This window comes from Acinonyx jubatus, chromosome A1 (assembly GCF_027475565.1).
Source record: "Acinonyx jubatus isolate Ajub_Pintada_27869175 chromosome A1, VMU_Ajub_asm_v1.0, whole genome shotgun sequence".
NCBI classification, from domain to species: domain Eukaryota; kingdom Metazoa; phylum Chordata; class Mammalia; order Carnivora; family Felidae; genus Acinonyx; species Acinonyx jubatus.
The window spans coordinates 96498938-96515562 of record NC_069380.1 but is presented as its reverse complement, the minus strand read 5'-3'; the positions used below and the strand labels follow the sequence as shown (position 1 = coordinate 96515562).

Here is a 16625-nt window from a genome sequence, read left to right as displayed (position 1 = left end):
TTACATCTGAAGCATTTTGAATTCGTTCTTTACTAGAAGCATTTCTTTTGAAGTTATTTGTTAAATTAATTGGTTCGGTCCAATGGCTGCAGTCACCTCCATAGAGCAAACAATCATTTGGTAAAAAGGTCTCTACCCAAAGACGACATACATTATCTTTGCAGCAAGTCAACAACACGTTACATACAGAAGCCCTGAGGAATAAAAAGATTTTAGAGGCAAACATATAAATTTCGTATGGTATAATATTCTACAGTGTTTCTGTAATTATTTAAATGCACACAATTGGAGTACCAATGAAGAAATGTCAATATACATTTATGCAATATATTTAGTCAAAACCATTAAAACTGAGTGGGTATTTGATCTCATCACAGCAAATGCCTGCTAACCTATTTCTTTTCTGCTTAGAATGTGGTACTTCTTGTTTTAAGAATCTAAAATTCACTTACATCCAAAGAACAAAGGCTGAGATAATGCCATAATCCCTCAGTCAATAAGCAAGGAAAAACACATTTTCTTTAAAAATTTTCTGATTTATCCATTGAATGGTTACCATTTGAATTCTTTCATAATGCTTTATTTTTGCTTTCTGTGAAGACTCATGCACACTGGTCACTAACAAGCTACACTATTTAGTATACTCATTTTTCTCCATGCTTAACATATTCCAAAAGCAGTGAAGTACAAGAGAAGAAAAATCATGATAAAATAATTAGTAGCCACCTCCTTCCTTATTCTTGACTGTCAGTGAATTTACTATCTCTGCACTCACAAAAGCAAAATCAATTACATATATATTAATAAACCCCATAAGCATGAGGAGTTCAAAGGCTGAACTCATATCAACAAAGACTACATTCTATTGAGGAACTCCTGCAAAAAAAAAAAAAAAAAAAAAAAAGGAAAGTAAGAAAGAAAAAGTCACAATATCTTGCTTGTAGTAGACACATACTCAAACATATCAGAATTAAAAAGAACAATCAGTACAAGACTTCTATCAAATAACTCAGGAAGTTAAAGAAAAATAAAAAGGAAATCAAAATTTTGTGTAGTAGTCACTTAAACGTTATCTGCTTGATTAAAAAAAAGAACAACTATAAAGGGGAAGAAAAAGGAAAACTGTGTATTGTCTGGGTTGCTTTCCCCTTCAGCTTCCCTCTCTTTTCTCACCTCTCCCTTCCCCACCCGCTTCTCCGTCTACTCCTCTGCCTTTCTCCCCTTTCCATCCACTCTCGGGCCTCCCTCCCCTCTGCCTTCTCCCACAATTCTCTGCTTCTCAGCCTTGCTAGGCCATTCTCTCTTTCCACCTGTCCCCACTTGCTAGGGCACCTCCTTCTTTCCTTTCTGAGTTCTGTTTTCCTACTCCTTTCTCCTTCCTCATGCCTCTCCTTCCTTTTCCATTTTTTCTCCATCCTCCTCTGATCTATCCTCTTTCCTTCTCAGCATTTCTCTCTTGTTCATTCGCATCCACAAAGGTGGTGACAATGAGATTAAAAGCGCAATCAGAACAGAAGAAAATACACCAAAAGGCAATAGGAAAAGTTAAAGGTTCACAGAGCCCATCTGTAACCGGCAGAATGCACAGGCTTATAAAGGAAGAGGAGAAAGTAGTAGACTGAAGGGCTGAATAGAGAACAATCAGAAGAGGCATTAAGAACTTAGGCAAAAGCAACAAAACAAGCAAGATACACAACTCAGAAGCATAGAGAGGCCTTTGACCTAGGAGTGTGGTGGCCCCAGGTGACTCTCCTCAAGATACTAGACCTTACAGACAATCAGTATAAAGAGGTGCCAGGTAATCTAAGAGAATGGAAGAAATGCCCTGCTCTGTGTGAGGCATTTCGCTAGCAATATGTCCTTTCCTCACTTCGTATCAGGGTAGCTCATTTGCTCATATTCAGGTATAACCACCACCCCTCAGTAAAAGGTATAACCACATGGAAGGCAAGCATGTGATAGGTAAGTATCTATGACACCTGTGACAGCTACAACAAGACAGTGTGTCCCATCTTCATGTGACAACAGGCCAATTGTTGTTTTTGCAACTAGTTATCTAGGGAAGGGTATACAACAAACCTTCCACTTATCCTACATTCATCGGTGTTTAGTGAAGAAGTATATGCTCATTACAAACACTTTCCCATTCTTTTCTCTCAAGCCAGCAGTACCCTTGCATAAAGTATTACCATTTGGCTGAGTATCTGAATTTTACGTGAAAAACAAAGCACCTGTATAGCCCAGTGAAGATGCCATATCAGAAAGAGCAATGGTTTAGTTGATAATGGGATCTCTGTCATTGTCAGAAGGGGTCAGCCTTCCTACCACATACCTGCAGGCAGCTGGTAAAACAAAAATGAAACCTAAAAGAGCTCAGGGAGATTAGCTGGTTCGTAAATGACATGGACCAAAAGAAAAATTCTTGAGACGTCTAAAAGATACTGTAACAAACAGAAATTCTAGTCCTATGCCACAGTTCCTGCACAATGTAGTTGCTAAGAGATAAAACGAACACAAGCAGAAGGAGAAATTGCTATGCCTCACTGGTGTTACTAGGCATTCGTGACAGCCCAGTGCAAGGCACCTGCCTCTGCCTCCACCACGATCCCTTTTACCAACACCGAGTGAATTAGGTCAGGTACAGATATGACTGTCCTCTGTCAAAAGATAAATACTTCATAAGCCTCTTTTTCAGTATTCTGGTAGTCTCACCATGTGCAAATGAGAACACTTGGATGTATCAGAAGAAATCAGCCTCCAAAATGATGTAATCTTTATGGTTTGCAATGACAGCTATTTTTATTGTGGCCATTTGCAAATTTTATTTTTTATTTATTTATTTATTTATTTATTTATTTATTTATTTATTTATTTATTTATTTATTTTAACATTTATTTATTTTTGAGACAGAGAGAGACAGAGCATGAATGGGGGAGGGTCCGAGAGAGGGAGACACAGACTCTGAAACAGGCTCCAGGCTCTGAGCTGTCAGCACAGAGCCCGACGTGGGGCTCGAACTCACGGACCGCGAGATCATGACCTGAGCCGAAGTCGGCCGCTTAGCCGACTGAGCCACCCAGGCGCCCCCATTTGCAAATTTTAAAAGGAGAATTAACACATACCACAGCTCATTACATTCTGAACACATTTTTGTATATGTGGGCAATGGTCTCAGAGGTACTAGAGAGCAACAGTTCACCAAGTGAAGCTGGAGTGAGCTCTTTTGCCAACAGTACAGACTGTCCACACCACTCTCTCCCTTAGCACACTCTGCCACATCCTCCTGACACTACTGGTCCTACAGTGTCCTACTCCTATGCTTGGTTAGCCTGGATGGCTGGGGTAGGAATAATGGTAACTACTGTACTAGAAAAGAGCTCAAAAGATCAGGTATAACAATGATGGAAACACGTCATCATACATTTGTCCAAATCCATACAGTGCACAACACCGGAACTGAACCATACTCTCAACGATGGACTTTAAGGAACAATGTGTTGAGGTAGGTTCATCAGTTATAATAAATATACACTCTGGTGGGGGAGGCTGATAATAGGGGAGGCTATGCATGTGTGGGTGCAAGGGATAGATGGGACATTTGTTTACCTGCCACTCAATTTTGCTATGACTCTTAAACTACTCTTTAAAAATCAGTCTTAATATACATTTTTGAAAAAAAAAAAATCTGGATATACTCTGCTGGCTCAGAAGAGCAAAACTAAAGTCAACAAATGATCCAGGTACCCTCCCACGGATCAGTGACAAAAGGTTAAGGGAAAAACTGTATTGTTCCATGGTGTAACCAAATTGAAAATGGCCATCAAACAAAAAGGGATTTCTACTTATACTTAAGTAATAGGTCTCTGTACCTTACTAAATACAGGCAAAAGCTCAGTGGGTTATCCAGTCTTGCAAGAATAAAGGAAAGAAAAGAAGTTATTAACAGGTGTACTTGTGCATGACTGCACAGATTAAACTAATACCTAATTCAGAGAATAGTAATCTTTTAACCCACTCTCTTTTCCATAAAGATGTTAGATACAGTTAAAGAAATGTTTGAGGCCTCGTGTTATAGCCTCTCAATAAAGCAGCTTAAAAAAAAAAGGGAAACCAGAGGAAATACACAGAGAAGGAACAAGATTAGGGACTGAAACGTGGAAAGGTCCATGTAAATGGCAATATAGAGAAGGACTAAGACACAAAAGAACTGGATACTTAACAAAGAGAAGAAAAGACGTACAATTCTGTCACTTATAGACATGTGAGATGGAGATAAATTATCCTTTCCCATGGCTCTCCTGTGATGTGTCAGTCATAGCTGACCCATGGCCAGACATCTGCAGGCCAAGGATTATCTGATATTACTAAAATCTTCATAGGCCAAAGTCCTATAGCTGTGGATTCTTAAAGCGAGAAGAGCACTCAATGTCACAAAGATGATGTTCTCTTAATACATAGATAAAATGACTAAATCGCTGACCTAGGCATATATTTGCTTGTTTTACGCCAGGAAAATCCATTTACAGCTCGAGGATGGGCCAGATATATAAAGGAAAAGTCCATTTCTCCTTGGGATTGTTTTTCTGAACTTTTATCCGGAGAGGTAACAGCTGTCCGCCAGTTTTCTACATTATACCATACCTTTAAAAGACAGTCATCCTAATGAAAAAAAACAAAAACAAAAATAGAAAAACATTCACATCAGAATTAATTTAAAGGTTAAGTCAAACAGCAAAAGTAAGAACCTTCTCCCCACTTACAGGAATTTAGGGGTGTGAGGTGTAGTTGGCACAGAGGAACTGAGAAGAAAACCTCTGATTGAAACTTTTCTATTAGCATTCCATAATCGTGCTCTGAGAATTAAGGTATGAATGTGTATATTTTGCAAGGAATGGATCAAGGAAAATGCTAGTTACCACACATGAATCACTGAGAAAAGATTCACCGATAAAGGGTTTATTTTCCCACTTAGACAAATATCAAATAAGAAAGAATTACCACTAGCAGGCTTACGAGGACTGCCAATTTTTTTAAACAAAAGTTTTCATGAAGTATCATGTGAACGTTCAAAGAAAACGTTGAAGATAGTAATGATGAGTTAATAGCTACTACTATATAAGATATTCCAAGTTTATTTATTTTGAGAGACAGCCAGAGAGCTAGAATGTAACCAGGGGAGGGGCTGGGAGGGAAGGAGATGGAGAATTCCCAGCAGGCTCCACAACGTCAGTGAAGACACAGGGTTCCATCTCACAAACTGAACTGCGAGATCACGACCTGAGCCAAAATCAATAGTTGGTCACTTAACTAACCGAGCCACCCAGGCGCCCCAAAATATTCTAAGTACAATTAAAATCGCATCTGCTAATTTGGGAAGCATGGATAAAACAAGGGGCACTACAACGTACCAGGTTCTGCTTTTAAACTATAATTGCACTTCCACTGGTAAAGTCCATCAGAACAAACTCCATTTCTCTCCTAAAAAAACCTCACTGAAGATTTAGGGTAGCTCACATCTTGGGTCTACAGAAAGGTTTGAACCATGAGAACAATTAATTTCAGACAATTATGTGTATATGAACTGTTTGGAGATCCAATGATTACAAATAAAATAATTCCAAGGAAAAATATACTGCTGGGACATCAGCATGGCAAAATATGAAAATGGATACAAATGTCCTCTTAGAAAGTCGGTATATCCTTATATTTGCCCAAAAAAATTAATTACTTGCCCCAAATCAAAAAGTTAGTAAATGGCAGATTTACATTCAGATCTATCTTTAAGTCTATGTTTCAATTATACCATACTATCTTTTAGAACAATAATAGCCCGTTTTCACTATATTTTAAATGTTTTTATTAGAATTTTTAACGTTTATTTATTTTTGAGACAGAGAGAGACAGAACATGAACGGGGGAGGGGCAGAGAGAAAGGGAGACACAGAATCGGAAGCAGGCTCCAGGCTCCGAGCCATCAGCCCAGAGCCTGACGTGGGGCTCGAACTCACAGACCGCGAGATCGTGACCTGAGTCGAAGTTGGAGGCTTAAACGACTGAGCCACCCAGGTGCCCCTAGAATATATTTTCAATAGAAAATATTTTCAACTTAAATAAAAGAATAAAGCCAGTTAAGGTTTTTTGAAGTTCCAAAATAAACCAACAGCAATAGCAATTTCACAAGATTACCTTCCCAGCAGTGGCAAAAAATTCTCCATCTGGTGAAAATTTCATTAAATGAATTTGGGAAGCAGTTCTGTAAATTAAAGAGAAGAAATAATTTTTAAGGAAAATTAGAATTCTGTATTACTTCTCTAAACAATATTCAGGAACTTGCTTTAAATAATGGAAAATTTTCTGATAACACAAGTTTTACACTCAATTTTAAGTACATCTCATAAATATAAAATGAATACAAAATATAAATTTTTAAATTAAGTATAAAAATTATTTTTACGTGAAAATATCTATGTGTACGAATCATTAAAGGAAAGACTTCTCAGTCTTTAAAGCTTAAGACAAAACAATCATAGCTCTCATTGTCTTGGAATATAGATACCTAATGGCCCCGGGAATTAGATTTCCAAATTGAAAAATTTCAATTTCTCTTTCTCATATTCTATCATACATTTTAATGGACAATAAATCAGTATTTTGAAATGAAATCTCCCTTAAGGTGGCATTTACCTCATGGAAGATTACGTGTGGGTTACTGGGGGACTTGCACGCATGAGGGAAGCCTGCCAGCTTCGCCTATGCACTTGGTGCACACTTGCCTTTTCTTCTCTGATGAACTTTGGCTCATTTCACGTCATTGCCTTCCCTTCTGGCTACGCACTTATGCTGATCTCAAGACAACCTTCACTGTCATTGCCTTCCTTTTCTTTACCCAATTTTGTGCTTAGATTCACCTCAAATTTATTTGTAAAACAGGCCAAAGAGGAATTCTGTCACACTTCCTTCCAAATTAAAGTAACTTTTTTCTTAATCTTAAATGTAATAGCTACGTAACAGAAAGTATTGCTACATACATATGAAAAGAAGAAAATGAAATCATCTACAGTTTCGCCACGACACCCATTCCCAGGCAAAACCACTGCTAACATTCTAATGCACAGACTTCTAGACCCATCTCTCCACCCTCCTCCTCTGTCTACTTTCTTTGGGAGGATATAGGGGAGGAGAGGATGGAGAGTGAGGTCATATTACATTACAATTTGCTTTGTAACATTCATCTATTTTAAAGTATGTAAAGAACATGTTTGCATATCAATGTGTATAGATCTGCATTATTTTACTGGCTATGTTATTCTATTACGTATATATGCACTGCCTTAAAATAATTTTTCACCACCGTTTCCTCATTTCTGCTGCTACAAAATAAGTGGTGCAATGAACATCCTTGTATACACATTTCTATGGATCTGGCTAATTCTAAAGATATTCTTAAAACAAATCATTAAAAGTGCCTGATCTCCATCGCAATCATCTCCAGGAGTGTGACCTCTGTCCAGGTCTTCTCAAAAAAGCTAAGGCAGTCCCTTTTAAAAAGGAATCAGTTCTCAATGCTCCCTCTGCTCAAAATTCTCAAGAGCTTCCCAACTCAGCACAAAAGGCAAACCCTCACAATAACCTCTAAGCAAACTCCCTGACCTTGTTCACTTTATTCCAGCCACAAGCTAAGCACACTTCTACCAAAGTCTGCAGTGAATGTTCACTCTGCCTCCAAGATTCTTCTCCCAAAGATATCCCCACACACCTTGCTCCCTCATTTCCTTCAGGTCTACACTCAAAAGTCACCTCTACTCTTCTTCCTTTTACCTTAGTTTTCTCTATCATACTACTGATCTTCATCTAACGTGTATAACGGGTTTTAAACACATCACAAAAGGAATGTGATCAAGCTCAATGTTTAAATGTGTTCCAGTCAGTGTAATCATCAGCTGCTCCTAAATTGAAACCTGAGTCCCATGGCTTTTCTGCTTAAATAACCATCCCAAATACATAGTATGTCTAGTCCAAGTTATCACCGTAGACTCTAATCTTGAATTAACTTAAGATTCTTCCCCTCTACCAAAAGCACAAAACACATTTCAAATTCTCAGTTCAACCCATGGAAGCCCTGAGAAGGCAATATAACACTTTGCTGCTCCCCTCTCCCCAACTTTACAGGGAAGACTCCAGAGCAAAGACAACTGTCTCTAAAGAATTTTCTTTGCAAAGTCCTACTCCCTCTCCATGTTAAGCCTTTTTAAAACTCACAATCTAGCCGAAGGGTACAAAATATATGGAACCAACTCTCCTGAAATCTTTCTAAACTCTATATACCAGGTCTGCCTTACTCTCTATTTGGTATCTCATATAGTTCTCTTCCTGTTTCATATAAAACGGACTCAGGAAGAATGCCACTTAACATTCTGTCATACTGGTTTACCGGTTGGTAGTCTCAGTCCCTACCTGGTCACTGCTATCTATATTCCAAGCACTTCTACCACTGCCTCAAACATGATAAACACTCAGCAAATAATTGCTGCATGAATGAATGAAATGTGGAGTTACTATCTCAGCGTATAAAAATTAAGCCTGTTGATTCATACTTCCAAATTGCTCTTTAGAAAAATACCAATGCACTCCCTTAAAGAGGATTTAAGAGTACCTGTTCTCCAAACACTCACTAATAGTAGATATTATTCATCCTCTTCTTTCTGGATATTTTTCATTTCTAGATTTTGCAGTCCATCAACTCTTACTTAATTTGCTTATTATTCATATGTACTACCATTTAAAATTTTTCACTTGTCTATTTTTGTTAACTACAGAGATATTAATTTTTAAGACCTCTTTTTAAAAAAAGCATTAACTCCAAATTGCAAATACTTTCCTCAACTTTTCATATTCCGTGTGGTCTGTTTGCTTTATAGAATTTTGTTATTGATATGGTCAACAAATATTGATGTTTTCCTTTCCTTTCCTTTCAGTTTCTAGTTCTGGTATTATACCTAGAAAGTCTTTCCCTCATCTAAAGCAGCATTTATCCTGCAACGGTGACAGAACATAAATAACAAATGTTAAATTTCCTAGTAGCCACATTTTAAAAAGTAGTAAGAAACAGGTGAAATTATTTTATTTAAGTTAATATATTAAAACTACTATCATTTCAACATGTAATCAATAAAAAAAATTAACTGGATATTTTACATTTTTTTCCTTTGTGCTAAGTTCTTGAAATCCAGCGTGTATTTTATACTTACAGCACAGTCAATTCAGACTAGCCACATTTCGAGTGCTCAAAAGTGGTATATCGCTAGCTGCTACCATAATGGACACTGTAATTCTAAAATAAAAAAATTCTCCTGTATTTTCTTCTAGTATTTAGTTCATTGTGTAGAAATTCAAGGTTTCCCTCTTTTGACACTTATTGTGGTGTGAGGCATGAAACATACTCTAATTTCATTTTCTTCTCCACAGAGTTACCAAGTTTACGCACTGATATAAAATGACACCTAATATACTGAATCTCCATGTGTAATTGGGCCTAATTCTGGACCCTAATCTGTTCCTACATCAATAACAAACTGCTAGACCAGCTCTAGCTTTAGAATTCATTTTTCTATGCTATCTTCACTATTTTACTTCTTACAGAATTTTCCTGATTTTCCCATATTTAACCTGTTAAAACAAGTTTAGAACTATGCTCAAAAGTAGAAATTCCAACGGGATTTTGACAAGGATTATATTCAATACATAAAGCAACTTGGGAAAAATATACTTCTTCACAACAGGAAAACTTCCAGTCAAATGCATGGAAAGCGTCTCTGTCTCCTTTGGTAGAATTTAGCAAGTTTCTATTTAATGATCATCATACAGGCTTAACACATTTTCTATGTTTCTCCATAGGTGTTTTATTCAATAATTTAAAAAAAAAACTGGATCTATAGATTCACTATGGGAAATAGTGAATCCTCTGTATTTATGAAAAGACCTGTTGCAGAATAAAAAATCAATACTTTTAATGTTGTGTAGTTTCACAGAAACTAAAATGCATTTATAACAAAACCCACATGAACAGATTTATCACTTTAATCCCCTAATTAATTGCTTACTTGCAATGCCAAATGCATCTCCAGTCCCCCAAATTAAGATCTGTTTTATCTGGATTTTCATCTTCAGTTGGCTTCTCCAAGTTAGCATTGGACCACAGTTGCAAACAGCTAGAACCAGTTAAAAGACGATTGCCTAAAAATATATATACATTATTCACCATTTATTATTTAGGTATTTAATTAATGAGTTAAGTTACATGGTTAAGAGTCTCATATAATACTATAAAAACAACTCAACTTCTAAAAAAGTTAAATAACCAAAACATTTGCGGGGAGAGGGAGTGAGGGTGTATTTTAATTCTGTTGAAGCAGTTTGGGGAAAACAGGGAAGAGATCATGTAATCTTTCATTTAAAAAACATTTAATGAGCATCTTCTTTGTACCAGGCACTGTGCTAGCCACTGACGGGGAACACAATGACAAATGAAAACTGTCCTTTTTCAAGACGATTTCACATTCTGGTAGAGACATTCTGTGAAGAGAGGCATGAATTCATGCAAGTTCAAATATATTCCCAAGAATGATTTATAATCTGGTTTATGGTTAAAGAATAAGGTGCACAGAAGACTTGGAAAAAATTCTGGTCAGAGACCAAAGCATTTTTGAAGTTTATAAGGCATCTGGTTACAATTAGTTACAATTAGTTGGGAGTGTTAAGTGTGGAGAGGTTACATAAGTGGATCTGTATTTTAGAAGAAGGGGTCTAAGTAGGATGGGCAGATATCAACAGATGGACTTAAAGAGGCCTCGTAAACCTTGTAAACCTCCCTGCACTGAGACAATATGCAGAAGTTATATGTAAAGTATGTACATTTTTCTAGAAAGACAATCCTTAATTTTCACCATGCTTTCAAAGGCTCTAGTACACAAAGGTAAAGATTCTTTAAAAAAAAAAAAAAAAAGTCTAGAGATGGATGAGATTAGAGAAAACACACAGGGAAACCTGGTTAATTGACGATAATAATACACAAAGGAAATCATGAGGATCTGAATCAAATACTAAACTAAGAAGCAAGGATTTGAAAGCCATTTCAAAAGCAGAATTTTCAAGGCTTGACATCAACTAAAAAACAGGAGATACAAAAGGTTTCAAGGAAAAATCCCAACTTGGGAAGTTGAGCAGAAGACTGTTGTCATCCAAACAAAGAACACAGAGGAAGAGACACAACTGTGATCGAAAAGTTGAAAATAAATAAGGAATTCACTTTAGCAAATAAGGACTATGGATTTGTGTCTCCCCATAAAGATCACTCTATTTCAAGGAAAGTGGGTTTGTGACAAAATAGACTGTTGACCAGAAATCCCTGTGTCTACATCCAAAGTGAGTCACTTAATTAGTCATGTGAATTTAATCTTGGGCAAACTCTGAGCCTCAATTTTCTTCTCATCTATAAAATCAGAAGTGTGTACAGATCGGCTATAATGGTATCGTATGTATAACTGTGAGGCACAGGCTAGTATCGTACATATAACCGTGATGCACAGGCTAGCGGGCTTAGCAGAAGCTCAATAAATAGCAGCAACAGGGTGGAAGGTCTCACAAACAGCTTAGAAAGCACCAATGAGGAATTTCATTTAAATTTAGTTATTATTAGCACTGCTAGGAATTTACCCAAGGGATACAGGAGTACTGATGCATAGGGGCACTTGTACCCCAATGTTTATAGCAGCACTCTCAACAATAACCAAATTATGGAAAGAGCCTAAATGTCCATCAACTGATGAATGGATAAAGAATTTGTGGTTTATATACACAATGGAGTACTACAGGGCAATGAGAAAGAACGAAATATGGCCCTTTGTAGCAACGTGGATGGAAGTGGAGAGTGTGATGCTAAGTGAAATAAGCCATACAGAGAAAGACAGATACCATATGTTTTCACTCTTATGTGGATCCTGAGAAACTTAACAGGAGTCCATGGGGGAGGGGAGGGGAAGGAAAAAAAAAAAAAGAGGTTAGAGTGGGAGAGAGCCAAAGCATAAGAGACTCTTAAAAACTGAGAACAAACTGAGGGTTGATGGGGGGTGGGAGGGAGGGGAGGATGGGTGATGGGTATTGAGGAGGGCACCTTTTGGGATGAGCACTGGGTGTTGTATGGAAACCAATTTGACAATAAATTTCATATATTGAAAAAAAAAAGAAAAAAAATTTAGTTATTATTCCACTGCTTAGTTCACCAATGGACACCAGTTTTTTTTTTAATTTATAACTAAAAAATAACACTGTATTAATTTCAGGTGTACAATATAATGAATGACCTGATATTTGCATACACTGCAAAATGGTCACCACAGTAAATCGAGCCTACATCCATCACCATACATTGGTTACAATTTCTTTCTTGTGATGCAAGAACTTTTAAAATCTACTCTCTTAGCAACTTTCAAATATACAATATGGTAGTGTTAACTAAGGTCACCATGCTGTACATTACATCCCCAGGACTTATTTATTTTATAACTCCAAGCTTGCACCTTGTGACCACCTTCACATATTGTAACCACCCCTCACTCCAGCCTCTGGCAACCGCCAATCCCCTTATTTATGTATGAGTTTGGTTTTTACAAGTTTTCTTAAACATAAACTGAAGTTGAAATTAAGGTAGTATAAGAGACTCTTAAAAACTGAGAACAAACTGAGGGTTGATGGGGGGTGGGAGGAGGGGAGGGCAGGTGATGGGTATTGAAGAGGGCATCTTTTGGGATGAGCACTGGGTGTTGTATGGAAACCAATTTGACAATAAATTTCATATATTAAAAAAAAAAGAAATTAAGGTATCCCATGAAGGATTAAGAAATTAATATAAAATACAAAACAATTAATCCCAGTTATGGAATGATACAAAGATAGCTAATGTATAATACAGTATATTGCTTTGAACACAAAGGGTGGAGGTATGAATATTAAAGTAGGAAAAAGGCAAAAAAAAAATCTTAAACAGAAAATCTCATGATTTAAGCTGGATGCAATAGTGGATCTGGAGAAAACACAAAAGCACTATAGTCAGTTTAGTAATGGCATCTGAAAAAATTTCTTTATATCCCAATACCTAGCAAATAGTAAGTAAATACTGGTCAGATATTTCACTTAAAATATTTACAATCTGTTTATAAATAAAGTTCACTTGCAAAAATAAACTAATTGTTCCCAATTATTTATTACAATAACCTGTTTCTCAACCAAACCATTAAATTTTAAACTTTTCGATTGTAAAAAGAAAAATAATTCGATCACAATTAAAGAGATAATGGTCATGAGCTGTTGTCAAGTCACTATCAGGTATGCTAGGAAAATAAGTAACTGTCTTTTATTTTCCTTTATTTTTTAGAGAGACAGAGAGAGAGAGCAGGCGAGAGGGTCAGGAAGAGGAAGAGAGAGAGAGAGAGAGAGAGAGAGAGAGAGAGAATCTTAAGCAGGCTCCACACTCAACATGGAGCCCCATCTCATGACTGCCCAGCCCCCATCATGACCTGAGCCAAAATCAAGAGTTGAACCGACTGAGCCACCCAGGTGCCCCAAGTAATTATCTTTTAATGCTGATTTCAGAGCAATTTAATATTAATACTATCCTCTGAAGCATTAGTATTGATAAACCAATGGTACAGAATATCCAAGCAACTATTAATGTTATTACTAAAGAAATATCACTCAAGGGGCGCCTGGGTGGCTCAGTTGGTTAAGTGACCAACTTTGGCTCACGTCATGATCTCACAGTTGGTGAGTTCAAGCCTCGCATTGAGCTCTGTGCTGACAGCTCAAAGCCTGGAGCCTACCTCAGATTCTGTGTCTCCCCTCTCTCTACCCCTCCCCTGCTCACGCTCTTTATCTGTCAATAATAAATAAAAACGTTAAAAAAATTTTTTAAAAAAATCACTCAATTGTTAAATGTTTTTATTGAAGTTAGTAGTCTGACACCTCAAGTAGCTAGTTTACCTGCTAACAATATTTTTAGAGGGCTCTTATACACCAAGTACTTTCAGATACACTGCTATACCTTATCATTAAAAAACTACCTTGTGAAATAGGTTATTACCTTAATTTCTAAGTGAGTTAACCATTCTTCATCTTTTAAGTACTTTCTTTCATAACAAAACTTATAGTCAAATATGTGAACATTTATTGAAAACCTAATATATGATGGGCCCCTAAAGATAAAAACATACTAAATAAAATAGTCTCAGCTCTATCTAACCAAAAATTTAAACCATGTAAACAAATAATTATAAAAGACTGTAGGGCTATAAGAGAGTAACCATATATTGTATCATTCAAATAGGAACTTTTGTTAGAGTAGAAGGTGACACTATTATCATATGAGAACAACAGGCATTAACTGGGACATAAGTCTTACTATAGTAACAATCGAGTTATACACCAAGTGCTGTACTAAATGAAATGTCAAATTTGAACCCAGGTCTGATCTCTCTCCACTGTATGTATAACATATACACATAGATTACCAGCTAGTAAGCATCAATCCTCTAACCTTATAAGAAAAAACATTTTAAAACAATGATTTTAAAAAAGTATCTCAAAGATAATCTCTTATCTCCTAATTTCCAAAGTTTTCTAATAAACATTTTTTCTCAGCCATTTCAACTACTATATTAAAATGTAAACTATCTTATCTCTAAACTGATGATTTTTTAGTTCTGTTTCAAAAAGAACTTCTTTCTTATATTCTAGAAACGTCTATCTTTTGGATATTGCTACATGATATGCAAGCATGTCAAATTCCACATGTCCAAACAAAATGTATGTTCCACTATCTGTAACTCCTACATATCACTGTTCTTGTGGGCACAGATATTCTCAAAAGAATCTAAAATCCAACTGCCAAGTAATATCAATTCTACCACCAGTGCATTTCAGATCTATGTATTCCTTGCATTAGTCATTCAACATTAATTAAGCACCAATTACATTAAAGACAGTGAAATAAATTCTTATTTCTCATTCAGACTACTGTGAATCCATACTTTGCAAAGGTAACTATAAATATATTTATCCCCCTCTTCCTCCAGACTCTGACCCTTCTAACTTACTGCTACCAGATAAATCTGGTAAAACCATAAATCTTAGCTTGTCTTGAGGCACTTCAAAAACCTGTAACAGTTTTTTGGACAGTCAAAAAGAATTAAATTCAAATACCTTCGCATGACTTTAAAGACCTTCCACAATATGTTGCAATCTCATCTCCTTATCACTAGACTTACTCCAGCTTCAAAGTCCTATTAACAGAATGTATCTAATGCTTTCTTTTTCTGGGCAATGGACTGATAAAAACTGCTTTGGGATTTTTTTTTTTTTTTAATGCAGAAGTAGGTAAGTGATACATACACACATGACCTCTTCTTAGAATTCCCTTCTTTTTTCATCTATCCCCACTCTCAAAGCTAAAAATCTACCTCCTGACCGGTCAAAAAGCTCCTCTTCAATCAAACTTTGATTCTCCAGACAGAATTAATGTCTCCTTCCCAAATCAACAGGTATTCCTACCATAAGTAGACACTATTACAGTATTTGTGTTTATTTCAGTATAAGCTCTAAAAGAACATAATGTTTTACTTATTTTTTACTCCACACAATCTCACACAGAGCAGAACTGAAATACATGAAAGTAATAAAGGAAACAGCCCAAACAAGTGATACTGTTATTTCATTTCAGTTAATCCTGCTTGTGTTCTTACCTGCAGGATCCCAAGTTATGTTGTGTGCTATTGATTCCAGAAAAAATTGGCCACTTTTCTGCCATTGACTATATAATTCCTAAAATTAAAAAAGAAGTCATTTAGCCAACTATTATCGGCAGCGTTTTTCTGTCAAATATATACATTCATTTATTATTATCACTTATTATTCATAGTAACACATGAAGTCATTTTCTTTGAGGTACAATCGACCATGCAGTCATTTTGAAGGAGAAGAAAATGTTCAATTCAGTCAAGAATAAGAAATATGCAATGGAAGAGAAGAGTGAGAGAATGAATACCCATTCATGGAGGTCCAAAAAAGTTTGTCTTCAGCATAAACAACCAGTAACTATATGCCACGTTGGAGAACATTCTCTTTAACCTCACACTTTCAAAATTACAATGTTTATCGTATTATTATAATAGTTACAAAGGTTTAACTTTAAATTTGTCTGTGTCTGTGCTGAGGCTTCCTTCTCTTTTAATGTTTCATCCTCACCTGAGATCATAAGGTATGTGTGAAAATTCAGAGTAAGAAATGAAACACTTCCATTATATTACATAATTTGTGACATTATCATTTCTGAAAGCAATACTTTTCAAACTTTTTTACCTGTAGGTCACTAAGAAATGTATGTTGCAATAGGGCCCAAAACACAAACAGACATAAATGCAATCTAAGTTTACCCCCTTACTACATGTGATGCACGGTAACATCTTCTATTTTACCTCATTTTCTTTTAAATTCAGGCTATGGCCTACTAAGTTGATTTCACAAACCTCAAAAAGATTGAGACCCACAAATAATCTTTTAATGTAGTGGTTTTCAT

The 16625-nt window shown here is 36.2% G+C and overlaps 1 protein-coding gene across 4 annotated transcripts in view; it reads right to left on the bottom strand.

Annotated features, from left to right (window-relative positions):
- DMXL1 (Dmx like 1) overlaps positions 1-16625 on the bottom strand; it is a 134005-nt gene that overhangs the window by 93774 nt on the left and 23606 nt on the right. For all 4 annotated transcript variants that reach the window (XM_027076847.2, XM_053220029.1, XM_015076693.3 and 1 more), the window contains exons 4-8: positions 15793-15871; positions 10102-10234; positions 6188-6254; positions 4482-4660; positions 5-194 (exon numbers count right to left, since the gene is read on the bottom strand). In XM_027076847.2, the coding sequence (XP_026932648.1) occupies positions 5-194; positions 4482-4660; positions 6188-6254; positions 10102-10234; positions 15793-15871 (648 nt within the window). The remainder of the gene's footprint in view (positions 1-4; positions 195-4481; positions 4661-6187; positions 6255-10101; positions 10235-15792; positions 15872-16625) is intronic.